The sequence below is a fragment of the Talaromyces amestolkiae genome, assembly GCF_001896365.1.
Source record: "Talaromyces amestolkiae strain CIB chromosome Unknown scaffold4.1, whole genome shotgun sequence".
Lineage (NCBI taxonomy): Eukaryota > Fungi > Ascomycota > Eurotiomycetes > Eurotiales > Trichocomaceae > Talaromyces > Talaromyces amestolkiae.
Window position 1 is genome coordinate 928,003 of NW_024468040.1, and position 20,079 is coordinate 948,081.

Genomic DNA, 20,079 nt, shown 5'->3' on the forward strand with positions numbered 1-20,079 from the left:
TTTTTAAGTGATGAATTTTGTTACCGCCGGATGTGCACGCTGTATTTCAAAAAGTCGACCTCAGTCATCCTGTTTGTCGGGATGAGGCGAGACTATCGCAAGTTGAGAGAGCGGTTAAGAGATAAACAGAGCTGGATACTGTACAACCTCTTTGAGCTTCCGGTAAGATCTTTCGACCTTTTCACACTACTGCATTGCCACTCTGCGTACGATTCTGGAAAGTATCCACGGAGTAGGGATCTATCATGTTGATCCCTATCCTCGAAATATGACTGTTCAGAAACCTCAGAAGGGTTTCCCCGGGTTGCTTTTGGTCACACACAGACATTCACAGCCTGAATGGAAGTAGGAAGTGGATCCAGGATGAGGAAGAGATAGTTGATGAATTTCTTGACGCCCTATTTAGTACTCGCTGATAATTTGTCCAAATGGTGGATATGAGCACCGGTAAATATGGTTGCTAGTCATCTAACCTTTGCTTAAAGGAAAGATCATTATGTTGGTAAGATATCGCGTACCTGACCTTATGATTACACATATGTATGAGTCCTCTTTGAAGTAAAGGGCATTTAAATAGATTGTTATCTGCCAGCCGTAGTCTCGTGTAGAAGTAGGACAGCCAAGTACCATTTGACAAGGCTAGGGGGAGCATGCAAAGTACCTTAGCGCCGTGTCACCCTCCGGCTGGCGGCTCGAGTAACGCCACTTGATCCTTCTTTACCTCGTACTGATTTTCATGAGTTTAAACATTTTCTTTCTTCAATCTCCCCACTTCACTGTCCTTTTTATCAGGCACAGTGATGTGCCTGGACTTGATGGAGGATGTATCTATTCGATAGATTCTTATCGACTATGAATCACCGAGTTGTGATTTCCTGCTCTGCCCTGGCGGTGTTCGTCACATCCCTTCTGATATGGCTTCGCAATTACCACTCATTGCCTGGAATATCAATACCAGAGCCGGCACGCTTACCAATATATTGGTTTGCCTTGTAAGTCTCAGCGCATACGTAGCATCTAATTTGTAACGGCCTCATTGTTGACCTTGACCGCTTTAGTGGAGATTCCTGGTCTGCGACAGGGTTCAATATCAGCTCTACACAACCCTCGGCATCAAATCCAATGGGAAATGCTACTCCTCGTATGCCATGCCTATCTACTCAAAAGTCGACAGAGATGGTTTCTAATGTCTTACCGTAGATCCAGGCACGCAAAGCGGCGGTAATAATTGGGTCGGATACTTGACCACACAACATAACACTACCTTAACCCTAGCATACAGTCTAGCCATCGCCGGTGCAACAATTGATAATTCGCTAGCTACGTGGGGATTTGGTGATATGACTTCCCAAATTGACGCCTTTCAATTGTATTATGCTTCGAGGCCGGCGTATGCGCCATGGACGGTCGATAATACAGTTGCTTCGTTCTGGATTGGGATTAACGAGTAAGTCATCTTCCCACCATTCCATGTCTTGTTTCATTGCTGACAATGGAAGTGTATATTACGGCTTTGCGCATGATGATGAGCCTTCTCAATTTGTATCTGCGCTTATGGATAGATATCGACCACTCATCGAACAAATCTATTCCAGCGGAATCCGAAAGTTTCTCTTTCTGAACTGCCCACCGTCAACCCGCAGTCCGCAGGTGCATGAAGAGAACGATTTGCCGGAACAGTTCCAACGTCATGCCGAGATGGTGACAGCGTACAATAATGGTCTGGACAACATGTTCTCTCAATTCAGTGATAAGCATAAAGATGTAAGTTAATCAATATATCTGATTTTCCTTGACCTGACTCCGTATAGGCAACCGTCGTGTTTTACGACGCCTTCCAGTACATGACTCGCGTTCTTGATGATCCTGCTCAATATGGATACCAAGATTCCACGTGCATGAATACTGATGGGTCGAATTGTGTTTGGTGGAATAATTTGCATCCTGGTTGGAAATATCACCAGCTTCAAGCCGAGGATATGTTGCCCATTCTTGCGCGTCTTGGGTGGTGATATCACTCTACAATTTATAAAGCATAAACTATGGAGTTTGGAGTACCTAGGTACACTTGAGTAGTTATAATAAACACAAGCTTGATAATTCTGCTTTTCTTCTTTACGTGGCTTGCAAAATGCTCGAAAAGTCAGAGTGTGTAGAGGCAACTAAAAACGTCCTTTAATTTACATAGATACCTAGTTACTCAATAGCAAAAGGCGATCTTCAGAGAAGCATCGAATGTATTTGATAGACCCACCTCTCAGTGGGTTGACGACCTCAAAGCTACTTAAGTACCACGTGTGTCCTCGGACCGCAACAAAAAATCAGATGCCATGCTAACCCACAACTTTCAAAAGTTCTTGGATAAAAACAAATATATGTTGAGATAAACTTCTTCTTATATTAATCGGCGCAACGTAGTTCAAGGACTGCTCATTGAACAGGGTTGTCGGCAATTAGGGCTTCTCGACACACGGAAACCATATTTGTTCTTCACATCCCTCTGCCAGTCACACAAGGTAAGCAAAATAAGAAAGTAAGTCAAAAAATTTTATACTTGCAGCAATTTGAAGATTAATGTCGAATGTGTGTATTCTGGCTACCTTTATATACTTCAGTTGAAACACTAACAGTCGAATTAATAGTCCTAGCTCTAAGGCTTTTAGGCAATAAAACGAGGTTCAAAAATTGAGATAAATTTAGACCAAACCACTATCGGACCAGCAAAATCCATGCATGATACATGTATCAATCTAATTAGTGCTGCACTGAACACTATGGCCTCGATTGCTGTTCACCGGACGTGCTCAGATTCAGAAAACACAAATCGAGCTTGTTATGTCGGATTTGCTCCGTTATGGAGAGCAGACATGAAGTCTCGATTTGAGAATATATAAATACAACTCGTCCACTGCCTTTGAAAATGATCATGAAAATCCGGCACCGATTCCGGCACATACTGACCAGATACAATTTATCTAGTGTGCGTATTAGTGGGTATCCTCCACTTTTTTACTTCAGCATACTTCCTATTTCAGTTAATTTGATAGATTCATCGCGAATAATCCCTCACTCACGGCAATCTGTATGGAGCACTAATAAATTGGCTTTTCTTGGGTCGATTTCTGACTTATCTGATCGAACTTTATTAATAGATCCGACGGCCCGAAATTTTATCAGATCTTTTTTCGCAGGATCTTTGGTTCTGTCGAAGTAGCCCCTAGCCAAGGATAAAGAAGGGAAAATACAGACTGGAAAAATGGCATCTACATCTACAGAGAAAGCCCTTACTCGACGAATGATCCAACTTCGAGACTTGAACGCTACTCTGATCTGTTCCGTCGCCCTACTCTTCTTCTCAGCTTTTAGTTACGGGTTCAGTGACCAGTCGTTTGCCTCGACACAGGCTACTGCTGCCTTTAAAAAGCAATTTGGCGATTATGCGCCGAAGACGAAGATTTATACACTGCCGGCTTTGTATTTGAGTCTATTGAATAGTTTGAAGGCGGGGACGCAGCTTGTCGGTAAGCTTTCTTACTTATATACTTCTCCATGCTCAAAAATATTGACTAGTGATCATAGGCGTCGTTGTTGGAAATTGGATTAGCAAGCACTACGGCAGACGATGGTGTATTTTCGTAATGAGCATATATGCTTTGGGAAGCGTCTCGGTTATTGTGTCTGGGACTAATCGTGCGCAGATGCTTGCGGGCAGGAGTATTCATTGTATGATCGTGTCAGGAGCAGAGGATGATGCAAGTATATGACTGACTTTACTTTTGTAGATATCTACCTAGGGATGCAATTGGCTGTGATTCCGACCTTTTTGGCGGAGATTTCGCCTGCGCACCTTCGTGGTGGCACAGGAGCTCTGTATTGGCTAAGTATCAAGGTACATCAAAAGACACTTCCCTTGTTCGTTTTATAGCTAACGTCTTCCCAAGTGCGGTGGACTGCTGGTTACGGGTATCGTAAGGGCGACGTCAAAAGATAAAGAGAATATCGCCTGGCAACTTCCGATAGGGCTAATTCTCATCTTCCCCTTGGTTGTGATTTCTCTGGTGTGGTTTATCCCGGAGGTATGTCAGGAAACCGCTCCTTTATTCCTCGACAGCAAGGATTGGTATTGATAAATTCTTTCCAACAGTCCCCTCGCTGGCTAATACTAGCTGATCGCCACGATGACGCTTTAGCAGCACTGACACGATTTCGTCAAACCCGTGCTGAAAAACGAAACCCTACCGTTGCCGTATCAGACGAGATCCTCGCTGAATTCGCCGACCTGACTGAAGCAGTAAACGGAATCAAAACCGCTCAGCGCCTGGCGTGCGAGTCGTCATCTCGTCTTCAACGATTCCTCTCCATCTTCAACCGCTCCAATCGCCAACGCACCCTAACGGTGACTTTCCTTCTCTTCTTCCAGCAATCCACAGGCCAAGCATTCGCCTCTCAATACGGCACGCTTTTCGTCCAAGCCCTCAATACCGTCAACCCCTTCAGCGTAACCCTCGGTACTAATGCTATTGACATCGCAGGTATCCTCTGCTGCATTATGCTAGCTGACCGCTTGGGCCGCAAACCCGTTCTAATCATATCGGCTTTTTTGCAGACTGCCGCGCTACTTACGATGGGTGGCTTGGGGACCGCCGATCCCTCAACGTCTTCAGACTCGGACTCTGTGAAGGCCGGGATTGTGGCGATGTTACTCCTCTTCTCGTTCGGGTGGTCGTTTGGATATGCGCCGCTGGCGTACGTGGTGGCTGCCGAGTTGCCATCTCCATATCTCCGCGAATACACGCTGAACGTGGGTTATACGGTGAAGTTGATCATGGAATTTGTAGTGTCATTTACATATTCCTACCTTGAGGATGCTGATAAAGCTAATTTGGGTGGGAAGCTTGGGTTCATTTATGGTTCGATTGCGTTTTTGGCGCTGGTTTTCAGTGTGGGTTTTGTGCCGGAGACGAAGAATGTTGAGCTTGAGGAGATGGATGAAAGGTTTGGCGGGTCTACGAGGGATACTATGCTGGAAGACAAGGTCGCGGAAGAGGACGGCACGGAGATCATTAGGCCGGAGTCAAAGACTACTAAAGCTATATAGATAGGTCTCAATCATATTGTTGGAATGATGAGATATCTCCTCTATTGCGTATCATAAACAGAAACATAATCACGATTCGTCATTCCATGTATGTTTTAGGGACTGATTTCCCTAAACTAGATACGGTCGAGAGAGTTCGATTAGGGCTCGACTTTTTATGAATTCTTAAATTGTCTACACCACGGAATAAAGGGATATATATTGCCATGCATCTAGTCTTGACCACTTCCACAGATTATTCGAGTAACTACATCAGAAAGAAGATCCAATGCTCCACCAGAATTAAGCGCAAAGTTAGTTATATAAACTCGCTTCCCAAGATCCACGGCTCATGATATATCACAGAATCAATGACTCTACTACTATAAGCACATTCGATCGTTAACTGAAACTTCAACGGTAGACAACCAGGCGAGCATGGAAAGGATGTTTGATCAGATAGACAACAGTTTCAGTGCTGTCCCTAATGAGCGAGGCTTGTACTCCATATAGGTGGTGTTACAGTTTAAGAGTTATGATTGGTCAATATGGGGCATGGATCGATTACATAACCAGGTCCAGGGTGGTTCGCCACTGGAATGAAACAACTGACTCAGTCGCACATACTACATAGTATACTACATAGGAAGACATAGGTCCTATCAAACATACACCAGCACTTATACCGCCACTTTCCTCTCAGAAATGTTCAAGATGTCTCAGTAGCCTGGACATTGACTCAGCCGGCTGTGCCACGTTTGGCCGCGTAGCTCCACCAGTGGGCACCATGACGTTTTCACTCCACTGATCGATCCAGGTACAAGGTCTGTGTGCTGAGCTGGCTGTATCTCGGGCTTTGCTTGACTTTCCACCTACGTCTTCATCTCAGTACTCCTTCATCTCCCTGCACAACGGCAGATTTGTGTTTATATCTTTTGTAAGCTCTACTAAGGATATAGCTTCAGAGACTAAAGGGGATGGAAAATCAGCTCTCGACAGCTCGCGTACCTTTAGTGGAGTCGATCTCTCCAACTGCCTTAGGCTTAATTAGGGTTTGGCCAATCACATATTCTTCTCAACTCTGTGCGAAAAGTACTTGATATCGTCCGACTGCGAATACCTTCGGATACGCAGTCAAATCTCGAATTGATCTACATCTGGCTGAGCTAATCGTGTCCGATTGGTCTATACACTTATTCAAATGCAAAGCCCTCGAGCTTTAAAATTGGCCTACCCTCCAATGGATTAAATCTGAAGACGAAATTGCGCGGTATTCGTAAACTCAATCTCATCACACAATCTTCATCCCACAAGAAAAGAAGAAAAAAAGAAACTATTTGATGATCGGCCGGCCAGCACATGCAGTTTGCAATGAAATACCTGCTCGTCCCAATGCTCGAATGTCAATCTAGTGGCTGTGCCCAATGTCGATCACCGTGCAAAAGAAGGTTATCTTATAATATTATTGCATTAAGAAAAACAAAAAAGAGCTAATCATGCTTATGATTTGTCGATGGCAAATGATGTATCCGAAAACGGTTATATGTTTTGACTTATGTCCCCCCTTTTCTTGTGTGGTTAGATCGATTGGTGGCGGAAACACATTGATTTTGTGGAGTTTACACGTAGAATGTATACGCAAGTTACGTTCCTCGTGGGGGCTGGTGTTCATAAGTCTTTTGACATGAAAATCTACCCTTTCACCGCGAGAAATGCGTCTGGTCAAGTATTCCAGTCGATGGCTTATACATACTGCACAAACCCACACAGCCAATGAGCGCGGTGGTATGACATTCCAGTTTGTGTGCCTCCGCAACGGGGAATTCTTTCTAGAGACTAGACAAGACAGTCCAAATCAAGGAATGGGCGAACATCGTCCGCGATGGCGAAAAGTTTATTTTTTTTTGGCCGAATTTGGCTACTCTCGTAGTGTTGTGAGATGTTTGTGTTGTACTAATTATCTGCCGAAGAGATCTAGATATCAATTCACGAAGAGTATGATGATTGCGAATCAGTGGGTATATGAGTCTCAGCTTACTACTACTCAACGCGTGCAACTTACGTCGCGCTGGCGTAACGCAGACAGTGCTCCATCGATAATTAAACTAACGCCAGCTGCCAGGGCCAGCGTGTGGATCAAACAACGGTAGTCCATAGTACTCCATAGTAAAAAGTTAACTTACATAGTAAGCCACACACAAATAAACTTGGCCCGCGGACGGATTTAGGACGACGACGGACCGGACGGTTTCTGCCTAGCCGATCCGATAGTGCGCATAAAAATTAACGGACTGCTGCCAGAGCGATAACGATATCAGGCCCATGTCGCGCTAGGTACACGCTATTATCGAGATATCTTGTTTGGTGGCTGCTCTAGTCTAATGATGCGTAGTACGTATGTGCTCTGATGTGTGTCGTACTCGTACCACGTACTACGTTCTCGTCAGGGGAAGGAATTGACTGTGAATTGACTGTCATGTAGAATACTGAGATATCAATGTCATGTGTCAACGGTTGAAAAGTTTGAGACATCTGAGGATGGCGGAGATACCTTAGGCAGCCACCGACGGTTGGTTGCTGATGCCGCTTACCGCCGTCCTCAAAATAGTCTGTACAACCTGACAATAGACTAAAAGAAGATCAGAATTATATGGATTGAGAATGAAGAACATAAACCAAATGATAGTTGAAAAAGCTGAGGAAAGGGCAAAAAGAAAAAAAAAAAAACCACGGCCAGTCTGGCAAAGACAGGTAGGTAAAAATAGCAAAACTTGCTTGTGCAAATGAATTATGGAGCCTTATCGCCTGTTGATTCGCGTTGTGCCCGTTCCGGCTGCCGCATCCAGCCTAACGTCGGTCAACAGAAGGGCCCAGAGTCATCACGACCCACTGAGAATTGTCTGATTTTGTTACTTGTATGAGCTGTGAACTTTGAGAAGATTCTAAGAGACAGAGATGCTGTGTCTGGGAGTGGTATGCCATGTAGCTCGCAGTAGTATAACAGACAATGGCGACAGAAACAGATCGTACGGTAGAGGTACACAGAGTGTACACAGAAAGTGCACAGCGAGGTGTGTAAGAGTGTATGTAGAGGCAAGTAACTAACGTACGTAGAATTGGATGTACTCGTAGTAGAGCCAACGCCAACGCCGCCCTGGCAGGCTGGCACCTTCCTCCATTCCTGCTCTTGCCCATTTTCATCCCAGTCAGTCGCTCTTTCCTTGCAACACTCCGCCCCAACGTCTGACCTCGCACCTTCCAACCTACCCGCTAAGGCTGCATTTTTCTCTCCTTCGACACGCTCCTCCTCCCTTCTTTCTCCATCCCGACATCCAATTCTCACCATCGCTTGGTGTCCTTCGTTTTCCTCGCCTTCGCTCTCGCTTTCGCTTCTCGCCATACTGCTTGTCCATTGTTTCTTTTCTTTTTTCCTGGTTTTCTTGTCGCTGTTGCATCTGAAAATCCCCCTCCCCCTTTCTTTTTAATAATTGCTCCTTCATCCGGCGCTCCCGGCAGCTTCCTCTCCGACTGCTTTCGACCCTCGTTTCAACCCATCACCATCGCGCCTTCTTCGACGACGAGGCCCAACAACAAGCTTGCGTCTATACCGATAGCACCTGCCTTCCATTGTGGAAGTGCATGCATCACGACCCAAGGCAGCTACCGTTAGCTTGAGTTAGTTGCTTAGTACGTAGTCTATAGCTACGTACGACTCAGCTACCGGATTTTTCGGTCGCACCGGCCCGTTGTCGACAACCTCGTTCGCAACTGCCATCGACGTTGTTCTTGCTTCTTCAATCACATAGAGCGACTGCCGCACGTCGCCTGCCTTTGCAGTTCTTTCACAATGGCTCCTTCGCCGCCGCGACTTCGCATTCTGTCAGGTACTTTTCCCATCCTCCCATCTTTCTCGACGAACTACTCTCCCTTCACAACTGCAAATACACACTCTTTCCTCCTCTTCTGGGACAACTTCTTCATTCATTCGTTTTTATCTCATTTACACATCTTACGTCGTCTCGGATTTCTTTTTTTTCATTTACCACTCTACTCGTTATTATGCGACAATGGGCAAACGAAGGCTAATGTGCAAGTTTTGTGTAGTCGGTGGTAACGCGGTGTCAGCCTTTCTCTCATGGAGACTCCAGACAACAAACTCGTGTGATGTGACGCTAGTCTGGAAATCGGGGTTTGAATCGGTCGCTCAATATGGTGTTTCATTTCGGTATTACTTCCTGCCTATGGATTGCATGGATGGTTCTGACGAGCGTGAACAGATCGAAGACATTCGGAAATGAACGATTTAAGCCGCGACATGGTATGATCTGATTACTTGAAATCAATGAACAAAGCAATGGCTGACTCATGAATAGTTGTGCGAACGCCCGAAGAAGCTGCTTCACGAGAGAACGCTTACGACTACGTTGTTCTCTGTGTCAAAGCTCTGCCCGATATATATGATCTTGGATCGGTCATCGAATCCGTCGTCACCCCTCAACACACATGCATCCTCGTCAATACTACAAATACCCTAGGTGTTGAGTCACATTTGGAGCAACGGTTTCCGACGAACGTTGTCTTGTCGCTGGTTTCCAATGTCATCATCAATCAGACCGGTATGAGTGACTTTGAGCATGAAGGCTCGACTGAAATGTGGGTGGGACCTGCCAGCAAAAACGCGGCTATCCCTGTTTCTATTCAAAACGATATGGCCTCTGCTCTGGCTATGACCCTGAGCTCTGGTAATGTGGATTGCAAGGTCTCTTCGAATATTAGACAGGAACAATTCGACCGAATGATCGGGTAAGCTCATCGTCAATTACTACGTGAATGTATGCTAACTGTTTCAGTCCAATTGCCTTCCACCCGACAAGCGTACTTTTCAATACTCCCAACCACTCCCAACTATTAGAGAAAGTCGGTGTACGCCAACTGGTTAACGATGCGATCGATGAACTCCTCAAATTAGCATCGACACAAGGGTGTTCATTCGACTCCGGGTACAGAGAAAAGGTCATTGCGAAAATGACGGCACCGACCGAAACACAGACTACCATGTATCAAGACTTTCTCGCTCGCCGACCCATGGAGGTCGAAACGTATCTTGGTTCACCTATTCGTCTAGCAATGGAAAGCAACGTCAGTCTACCTCGTTTAGAAACAATCTACGCCATGCTTCATCACCTCAACATCGTCAACCAAACCAAACCTGAATCTCCGCCGCCAGGAATCACAACCCAACCTCCACCTAGGACAGCGTCTGTTCCCCCTGTTCAGAAGCCAATGGTCAACGGCATGCGGGCAAGCCGAACTTCGTCCAATATGGGAATGCCTATGCCGCCGCCTCAACAACGTAGAGGACCACCCCCCAGTGGCCCAATGCTGAGAACACCAAGCTCACAAGCCGGACCATCTCGTATGCCTCGTGATGCATCTTTCGAGGACAACGGACTGGAAGAGTTTAGCCACCTTGTTGTCTATGACGATATCCAACCTGACGGTCTACCCAACGGAAATATGGACATGCCCAACGGAGGAGCTAACGGTAACATTGCTCTACGAGAACGCGAACTTGCTCTTCGTCAACGAGAGCTCCAGCTTCGTGAACGTGAAATGAACATGAGACGTGGTCCCGGCCCTCGTGGTGGTCCCAGAGCACCGCCTCCGCCTCGATCTGTATTCGATGAAGAAGACGAAGATGATTACTTTGACCCCCAAGATTTCCGACCGCCACCTGGAATCGATCTCGACAACATCGACATGATGAGTGTTACTTCTCGCCGAACGAGGAAAGCACCTAGTGCTGGTCAATTGCGACGCAATCCCGAAATGAATGGGCCTCCTCAATCTCGACCCTCGTCTTCGTTCCGATTCTTCAATGGACCAGGCGGCCGGAAAAGCACAAGCTCACGCTTGATCAACGATATACCCATGACTCATTCATCACTGATGGACGATCCGTTGATGGCATACTCTTCAAATCGATATGGGGCTGTGGATCGCAAAGAGCTACACATAGATTCAAGAGCAAATTCGTTAAGCAATGCAAGCCGTATGGGAGATTTCGGCCCTGGCGGCATGCCTGGCCCATATCCTCCTGGCAGACGAACAAGCGGATCGCCAGCATCCTTTGGCCCTAATGGACGAGGCATGCCCATGCCCAGGCCAGGAACTGGTGAGCATCAGAACTCATGGGGACCACCTCCTAACGGTATGATGCCGCCACATGGTCGTCCCTCTCCACCGAATATGCCAGCGAACATGCGGGCACCGGTTCCCAGATACCCTCCCGGAAATAATACGGGAGCACAGCAGGTTGAACAACATCTTGGGGTGAGCAACTCATATCCGCCAAAAATCCCAAATGCACGGAGTCTGACTGGTAGTGCGAGCGCCAGCGCGGAGAGTGGTGACAGCGGAGCCAGCGCGAATATAGATTCGGAAAACTCCGCTCATAGCAGTCAGATCAGCTTGGGAGGAGGGCATCCGATGCCTATGCCGGTTCGTTAATCGATAGCGGTTCAGCGATATATAGATTTGTCGTCCGCCCCCTTCGGTTTTTCCTTTGCAGCGGATACACGATACTCTAATGACTTGATTGCAAATACGAGCACGGTGGACAGACTGGAGACATATTTCTAGTGTCCAAAATTGTTTTGGGTTGTGGTAGAATATGGCACAAGGGGGGAGGAATTAATAGGCCTTTTTTTCTCTGCACTTGATTTCATTCCGACTGAGCTTCGGTCGACGATATGCACTTTTCCCTTTGATCGTCTCGGTATCCGGATGGGCATTCTCATTATATTATCATTATAGGTCAGCGATGGGCTGATTCTAATCATCATCTTATCACGTTATATTGCTTGCTCTACATCATCATCACCATGACTGTCTTGTCTTTTTTTTGTTCTCTGTATGACAGTTGTATACTGCATCCCCGGCGCATCTTCATTTTCTGTCTCCTCAGTATACGACGATCCTTACTCTCTGTTTTGTTTTCTGTGAGATATTCTTCGGGGGTATTTATTGGTACATCATCAAATTCATGTTATATTCTTGATGCTAGCCGGCGAAGTCGGTTGGCTCTATTTCTATATTGGTTTAGCCATGACATTAGACTGGAGATCCGACGATTTGAGAATTGATCAGTCCTAGTAATTTAAACGTACAACGTAGTTATCAATCTATGGAGTTGAGTAAGTTGATAGTGGGCCACATCACGTGACTAAATTGTTTGTAAACAACCTTGGCTGGAGAGGGACCTGTAACAAACACCTCATTTCMCCCGACATATCGATCTGCACAACAATCAGTACCGCCGATACTCCATATATCGTGTCGCAAAAAATGAGCATGAACAACAACAACATCAACATGTCAACCACCAAAGCCCGACAATACGCGCACCTCCACTCGCAACTGGCGCAACTCAATGCCCATCTCGCCGATACCGAGAACCTGGTACGAATGACGGCTGTGCAGGCGGGCGACATGCGATTTTTGGGTGGCTATGTGGGCGGCTTGTTTATGGGGGCTGCGAAGGTTTTGGGCGAAGAGGGGGTGCAGCAGCAGAGTCAGCAGGATAAGGGGAAGGAAGCGAAGACGGAGGATGGAGAGGAGAGTAAGAAGGAGTGATTTTTTATGATCAATGATCAACGATCAAGGGAAGCATCAAGAGTCTATGAGAAGGATTGTTGCTATGAACAAGGAGGTTATCTATTTTGGAAAGACGACTATTGATCAGTCCTCTACGACGAATGCACCACCGAGGATGATGGCGGGTTCTTCGATGTTGTGATGCTCATAACTGTTTCCGTCAGCCATCCAGTACAATCTCAACGTTGAAAGCAGGGATGAGTTTTACCTCAACGTTCCGACACCACCAGCCTCAAGAATGAGCGCCGTCTCAGTTAACGGCTGCCCAACCCAGCGCATCGCAAAGGCTCGCAGAATGTGGCCATGCGCCACTACCAAAACATCACCTTTCTCGTTTTCTGCGGAGTTGAAACAGGGCTTGTGGTGTTTTGCGCGCAGATCGGCTATGAATGCGTCCAGGCGGCGGCAGATGTCTTGAGGGGATCTACCACTTCATTCAGCTCCCTCTTCCTTTCAAAAGACTTGTATAGAGGCTAATGGATGGCTTACTCTCCCCCGGGACAACCATCCCGCCAAATATCCCACTTCGGTAACCCCTGCTGAGCCCTCAAATCCTTGATTTGCGCACTCGTCAGCCCCTCATAGTCACCATAATCCCATTCGCGAACGGCGTCTGTGATTTCGATATTCGCTTCTGTTGAGATTGGTTCTTCGAGTGTGGATTGACTTTCTGATTCGACGTGTCTTGTCCAGGGGAGACGTTCTTTGCATCCGATTTGGAGGAGTTCGAAGGTTCGTTGGGCGCGTTTGCGGGGGGATACATAACTATAGCACCTCATCAATTAATCAATCAGTTCGCTCCTTCGTTCCTTCTCCATGTTCCTAGAGTTTTTAGAGATGAAAAGGCGTACACATGATTCAACCTCTTAGGCGCAATCAATCGATCATCGCCAACAAGCGCTTTGCCTGTAGCTTTCATTCTCTTCTCCCCGTTTGCGGTGAGCGGGATGTCGCTTGTGCCCGTATGGCGCCCGTTGAGGGACCATTCTGTCTCGCCGTGGCGGATTATGAAGCATCTAGGGACGGGCATTGCGCCAGTAATAGAGTGAGTGGGTTTTGTAAAAGAGAGAGTGGTTGTTTGATGTATGTTGCTGTTGCGAGGGCTGAGAATAAGTGGTGAGGGTGTAGACGGTGGGGTACTACGTAATTGCGGACTAACTCCGTGATATCCGGCTTGCCGATGATAACTAAGTTACATAGTTACCTATCGGATTATTCATGCTTACACGTTGACTTAGCCAAGTGTTATTTGTGAGAACTACAGAAGAAATTCTAATCTCTTCAATGAGGAGGAATTACTAACATCGGGATAATATGTGTACTTGGCAAGTGCGCCCGATGCTTCTATCTTATCTCGTGTACCCCTCTCCGTGTCGCGATGCAGATACGCCGGTGCTCACCCATCTCCGGGAGCCCTATGGTATACCTTCACCACTCTCGTTATAATCCCATCGTTCTACCATACTAGCACATGCGACCATAGGGTGTGGAAAACAGGGCTTCCCGTCCGCTCAGCCGTACTTAAGCCACACGCCGGTTGGTTAGTAATTTGGTGGGTGACCACAAGTGAATCCCAACTGTTGCATGTATTCTTCTATTTTTGATTTTTTCCAGGCTTCATGGAGAAAGTTCTTTTTGATGGAAAAAGAACCTGAGGGTGTGGCTGAGCAAGTCGCTGTCTCGCGTTGGTCAGTGTCTTAGAGGAAGTAGTGGTGACTATAGAATTACCAGGCAGGTAGTCATCAAGAGCGTCGTGGATTGTTGTCGTTTTCATAGTGAACGTGACATCTTAAGGCGCTTCCAACTCCGTGCTTTGACTCTTCGCGGTCTCCTCGGAGATATTGAGTCTCCAGTTGAGCCACCGGGTATAGTGCTTGAGTATCTTGATGATGACTGGGGAAGAGTATCGAGGAAACAAGCGAGTAGCTAGGAATGTTCTTGAAGCTCTCGCTGTCTTGCATGAAGATGTCTACGTGCATACAGCTACGTTTCTTATCCACTTACGCATATATTACAGCGCTTATACCTTCTGATATCGGATATAGAGATCAAACCAAGTAATATCTTAGTAAATTATGGAAGTGAAGAGAATCAGTCCTCAGAGATAAAGTTAGCGGATTGTGGAGGCACAGTTTCTATTGACTCCGAGTATGCAAGAGATGGCATAGCGACTAGGGCAAGTCCTTTTCGAGCCCCCGAAATTCACCCTAAGATTCCATGGAACACTGCTGCAGATATCTGGTGTTTAGGTATAACCGCAAGTCCCCTCCTCTTCTGGAGAATGTCATGAAACTCACCGCCGTACAGTAGCTCATCAACCTTATATCTGGGGTCTTGATTTTCACATATTCGAACCACCGGAGCCAGTAGGCCACAAGATGTACGACACCCAGATCGTCGTGCGCCAGCATCAGTGGTATGGACCGTTTCCCATTTCTTACAAGAAGATTGCCAATGAAAATACTCAAAAAGCGATTCTTGGTATTAAGTCCGTAGTACTATCTGAGAAGTTGAAGCCATTCAAGTTCATTGGCGAGAAAGAGATATGTGACGTTGACAAACGGTTTGTGCTCAAGATGATGAAGTTGGACCCACGGGATACGCCTACTGCGAGAGAGCTTTCAGAGGATGAGGAGCTCGTAGGGGACGGTGGGGTGGTATTGGAGAGAGGAGTGGGCTATAGGGAGTGTGACGTGCACAGCAGAGATTTTTCAGAAATGATCCGAGCATCAAGGTCCTTGATAATAGGGGTCCTGTTCATGCAACAATGGTTACCGTGTAGGAAATGTGGATGCTTTCTCCCAATCGTTGTTCTCATTTTCATGACCAATTGCTAGTGAGCGGTCAGAGCACCGAATTATTCAAGGAACACATTTTATTTGCTCATCAAAAGATGAAAATATTTCACTAGTTGAAGGTTGAAGAAAGAGATGTTTAGTAAACATGTGATGGTGAGTAATCATGATTACAAGGCACGGGTTCGTGCTTGGTAATTACCGCGTAATTAATCTAATTTAGCTAGTGAAAATTAAAATTACAGATACGCGGATTACGTAGACTCCGTCATGTCTCCACACGCTTATTTTCTGATTGATCATACATCCGTCCGTGTCGACAACAAGACGCAACATAGAACCAACATAAAAGAAACAAAGATTTCCGGCCCAATCGCAAAATGCCTCGCACGCGAACAAAATACATCTGGCCTCCGCCCATGCTGGCTGACGACAACACCGCGACACCTCCACGCGCAGATGCGACGACCCCTACGATTACTAACGCCGCCACCAGTGAACCCCGAGCGAAAAAACCGAAACTAGAATCTGCGTCGTCCACGGCACAAAGATTGACACCAAGTGGACGGAGTACTCCTGCTCAAGAGGGATATCAACATCAAGATCATTCTAGCAAGGGCAGCGGGAAAGCAGGTGAATGGGATCCTGATTCGGGCACCGCACCGCCGTCCCTGGAAGCTGTCTTTGCGGCGTATGCGCGCATACCTATGGATACGCAGATAAAGCGATATCGTGAATGGCGACGTAAGGCTTCCATTTTCTGCGTGGATTTTTCCATTGTCAACTAATATTGTGACAGGCTTCGGCTCAGTCCACGACGACTATTGCTTGTTGTGCCGCAAATCCGGACCCAAGGCTCTCGTTCCCTGCAGTACTTGCAGCAAATGTTTTCACGACGAATGTACACCGCCGGGATCATTATACAACGAAATAAGACAGTGGTTTTGCGCGGTCTGCGTTAATCGAAATTGGCATAGACAGCCACCGACTCTGACACCGCCTGCTTCACCTTCTCCCGAGCCCGCCCTCACCACCGGTATCGATCGAAGATCGTCGGAAAGTAGCCATCTACAGAACAACAGGCATTTGTCAGACCAGCAGGGAAACGTACCACCCACCGGAAACTCGCAAGCCCTGTCTATACTCGCCGAAATATCCCGCTCAATGTCTCGCGGTGAAGAACGACACCCACCAAATCTTTCTTCACAACCACATCGGTTCCCAGATGTATCCTCGCCATACTCCCCCAACCCTTCTTCCATTACACTACCATCGATATCCACCCGCCCAGGCCTGGCACACGAGTTCGGCCTCCCACCACCAGCACCTTCTCCATCCTCACACGGCGTCGTCGGCGGTGGCAATTCAATCCTCGACTCACACGCTCGCAAATCCAAATTCGCCACTCTCTCTTCCGAAGTCGATTCCGCACTATGGGTACTCTACCGCGAACTGGAGAGCGTGACATCCCTCCGCCAACGAATCGGCGAACTTGAATCCGAAATTGTAAAACTGCGACAGGATGTTAGTATCAGAGATAATCAGCTCATTCTTTCGCGGAGATCGATATCGGCGGCTCACAACAGCAATAATAACGGCATGCCAGGCGGTATATCGCAGGCTGAGATCGATCGGTTGCGTGTACAGGCTGCTAAGGTTGATGAAGTGACGAGACATGCTGAGTCTATGCGTGCGAAGAATGAGGCGCTGGAGAAGGAGTTGACAGATGCGAAAGCCGAGTCGGCGGCGAAGGATAAGACGCTGAATGAGTGGAAGGGGCGGTTGGTGAGTTTAATTGGGAATTGACGATATCTCTCTTCTTTTGGCTATAAATACAGTTACTCGTTTGTCTGGGTCTTACATTGCGCGCCTTGGAGTTTTTTTTATTATATCATCGAAGATACCATTCTGTTTAGTGCATTGTTTCTTTTCGTGTCGGTGGCAATTGTTGCATTTAGCATGGTCTTTCCATATCTCATTCTACTTTCCTTTCTTTAGAATCTCTTATAGATTTAGAATGTCTGAGTAGACAGTAGAAATGGCTAGCTAAAAGTTACATGGACAAGCCCTAAGTGCCAACATACGACTAAGATCTGGAGCGTGTAATAACGCCATTAAATCTCCTACGAGATCAATGCTGAATTCTTGACCATACTCTCATACGTCAAAGATTAATCTCGAGCCGTAGAATACCAGAAATTACTCATTCAGAAACCAGACAGAAGTGGGCGTACCTGACCTTTTAAAATTAGGGTTAAATTTTCTTTGGATCAGCGGGCAACATCAAATTTCTCCCCTCACACAAAATTTCCATACATCGAAATGATAGCCCGACAACATGGCTGTTCGAAAGAAGAAAAATCCTGTTGTATCGACTGAGAAGACGCTCAAGGAGACTGTTGTACCTTCTGCGAGCATACTGTACGAGGATTATCGCGGTGACGAGAATAGTCAAGATAGTCAAGATGTTGAGTCTGAGGGGTCCACCGCCGCAAAGACGACATCACCATCACCATTTGAAGAAATTGAAAATGGAATGTCTGAATGGATGACATCTCCAGACCTTGTCCGCAAAAACCTCCCGTTTACGCCAGATGTCATGTACAATCTGAACAATTTCTTGCTGGGCAGTCCAAACATGAATTCCCCGCATCTGTTTCGCGCGGATATCTGGTATGATAGTGCAGGAGAGCTGAAGACCCCGAAGGAGAAGGAGAGGCTTGTTCTAGGTGCTGAATCGGCAGCACAAAATCAGAGTGCTGTTGGTGATGAAAATCCGGAATATACAGAAGCAGAAGCGACTAAAGCGCCACATATTCCAGGCTTTGAAGTGAAGCGCACGGTAATTAGAGAGTTGATTCCGAGAAGACCGAATCTAGATAGGGCGTTGAAACAGACCTGTCTTTACTATGAAGGGGTCGATTCGGCTTCTTCGGTGCAAAGGGCGCTGTATTTGTTCATACCAGACATCAAAGAGGATGAAGATGTACCGTTTTACCACCCAAAAATTCGCGGATGGGGCTTTTTGTATGACTATGATAGCAACTCGTCCGGCTCATCGTCACATATGGAGTCAGAACCCTCGCCGTATGGAAAGGGGGAGGCTTTGTCGGCAGGCTATGGAACGCTGTCTCTGCATATCCTCCCCTTTCCAGCAGCAGAAGGCTTCGATCCATTCCCGGGTCGCCTTGAAAGAATCCTGCAAAATCTATTAATAACGCATATCCGACTTGCACGCAATACGCGCCCTACTACATCAGCAGAAACACCAGACCCATCCGACACCAACTCAATTACTTCCAAAACAGGCAAAAGACAAGAAGACGACAGCTACAACCCCGACAAGGACAACATCATCCCGCGGCACATGGTCCAAAACACATACTCACGGCTCAAATCAACCTATTCCCAAGACCTATGTAAGCGATGGGTGGAAAACACCGAACCTGCAAAACACGTCTTTGAAGATCTGGCCATTACGGCGTTTCTGATTGAGCTTTGGCGGAATATGTATGGCGTCGTGCCACCAGCCGAGGAAGAAAAAGAAGAACTAGTCGGCCTGAAAGAAAGAGAGTTTCCGGAGTTTGTGGATATTGCGTGTGGGAATGGTGTGCTTGTTTATGTGCTTCTTATGGAAGGGTATAGAGGTTGGGGTTTTGATGCGAGGAGAAGAAAGACGTGGTCGATTTTCCCTGAGTGGGTGCAGGGGAATCTTGAGGAGGCGATTTATATTCCTGAGCCTTTTGTGGGGGGCTTCATCTCGACTCCTTCGACGACAACGAATGTCGTGGGAGATTGTGACTCGGTGCATCAGCGGATCCAAAGTCATAACGGTATTCGTTACACCACTGGAAACTTCCCGAAAAAGACCTTTGTCATTTCGAATCATGCCGATGAACTGACCATCTGGACACCCTTGTTGGCAGCACTCGCGTCCCCAGAAGAGCCATTACCATTCATATCCATTCCATGCTGTTCACACGCCCTCTCCGGCGCAAAATATCGCTACCCACCACCCAAGAAAGAAACCTCCAAAGCCACCACCACAGAGGAAAACACGGACAACAACCCTCAAACAGGAGACCTCAAAGCCCTCCGCGCTCAAAAACTTGCCGCTAGCACATCCCTCCCCGACTCCAATCCCAACTCCACCGCAGTGCTGAACTCGATGTATGGCTCTTTAACAGCTAAGACGATGAGTGTCGCTGCTGAAATCGGGTTTGATGTTGAGAAGACGTTGCTGCGGATACCGAGTACGCGGAACATGGGCGTTATTGGGGGGAGAAAGAGTGCTATTCTCAAGGGGCAGGGGCATGAGCAGATGGCAGTGGATGTAGAGACCGTGCTGCGGGCAATTGATGTGGTCGTTGAGAGGGAGTGTGCGAGGGATGGTGGTGTGAGTGCTGCTGCAAGAATATGGGTTGAGAGGGCTATGGGGTTACAGAAGGTTGGTAAGGGGTCTTAGATGTCTTCACATATAATCTGGGGAAAGATAATGGTTTTCAAGTGCATAATAGAGCACATCAAAATGATCGTTTATACTAAGTATCT

At 46.9% G+C, this 20,079-nt stretch overlaps 6 protein-coding genes across 6 annotated transcripts; 5 read left to right on the forward strand and 1 right to left on the reverse strand.

The window, feature by feature from the left end:
- Positions 1–1,122: 1,122 nt before the first annotated feature.
- BHQ10_002892 (uncharacterized protein) lies at positions 1,123–2,012 on the forward strand (the record flags this gene model as incomplete). The annotated part of the gene is made up of 4 exons (XM_040875087.1): positions 1,123–1,141; positions 1,201–1,447; positions 1,500–1,764; positions 1,812–2,012. The coding sequence occupies 4 exons, from the start codon at positions 1,123–1,125 to the stop codon at positions 2,010–2,012; spliced, it is 732 nt and encodes a 243-aa protein (XP_040731396.1).
- A 1,244-nt stretch (positions 2,013–3,256) lies between these two features.
- Positions 3,257–5,098, forward strand: BHQ10_002893 (uncharacterized protein; the record flags this gene model as incomplete). The annotated part of the gene is made up of 5 exons (XM_040875088.1): positions 3,257–3,521; positions 3,580–3,723; positions 3,783–3,889; positions 3,942–4,076; positions 4,145–5,098. The coding sequence occupies 5 exons, from the start codon at positions 3,257–3,259 to the stop codon at positions 5,096–5,098; spliced, it is 1,605 nt and encodes a 534-aa protein (XP_040731397.1).
- Positions 5,099–9,144: 4,046 nt separating this feature from the next.
- Positions 9,145–11,587, forward strand: BHQ10_002894 (uncharacterized protein; the record flags this gene model as incomplete). Its single annotated transcript, XM_040875089.1, has 4 exons — positions 9,145–9,302; positions 9,355–9,395; positions 9,451–9,880; positions 9,928–11,587. The coding sequence occupies 4 exons, from the start codon at positions 9,145–9,147 to the stop codon at positions 11,585–11,587; spliced, it is 2,289 nt and encodes a 762-aa protein (XP_040731398.1).
- Positions 11,588–12,424: 837 nt separating this feature from the next.
- BHQ10_002895 (uncharacterized protein) lies at positions 12,425–12,712 on the forward strand (the record flags this gene model as incomplete). Its single annotated transcript, XM_040875090.1, has 1 exon — positions 12,425–12,712. The coding sequence occupies one exon, from the start codon at positions 12,425–12,427 to the stop codon at positions 12,710–12,712; it is 288 nt and encodes a 95-aa protein (XP_040731399.1).
- Positions 12,713–12,817: 105 nt separating this feature from the next.
- On the reverse strand, positions 12,818–13,763 carry BHQ10_002896 (uncharacterized protein; the record flags this gene model as incomplete). Its single annotated transcript, XM_040875091.1, has 4 exons — positions 12,818–12,884; positions 12,942–13,157; positions 13,223–13,498; positions 13,585–13,763. 4 exons carry the CDS (start codon positions 13,761–13,763, stop codon positions 12,818–12,820), a joined length of 738 nt encoding a protein of 245 aa, XP_040731400.1.
- Positions 13,764–15,908: 2,145 nt separating this feature from the next.
- On the forward strand, positions 15,909–19,993 carry BHQ10_002897 (uncharacterized protein; the record flags this gene model as incomplete). The annotated part of the gene is made up of 3 exons (XM_040875092.1): positions 15,909–16,272; positions 16,328–17,313; positions 17,858–19,993. 3 exons carry the CDS (start codon positions 15,909–15,911, stop codon positions 19,991–19,993), a joined length of 3,486 nt encoding a protein of 1,161 aa, XP_040731401.1.
- Positions 19,994–20,079: the final 86 nt, after the last annotated feature.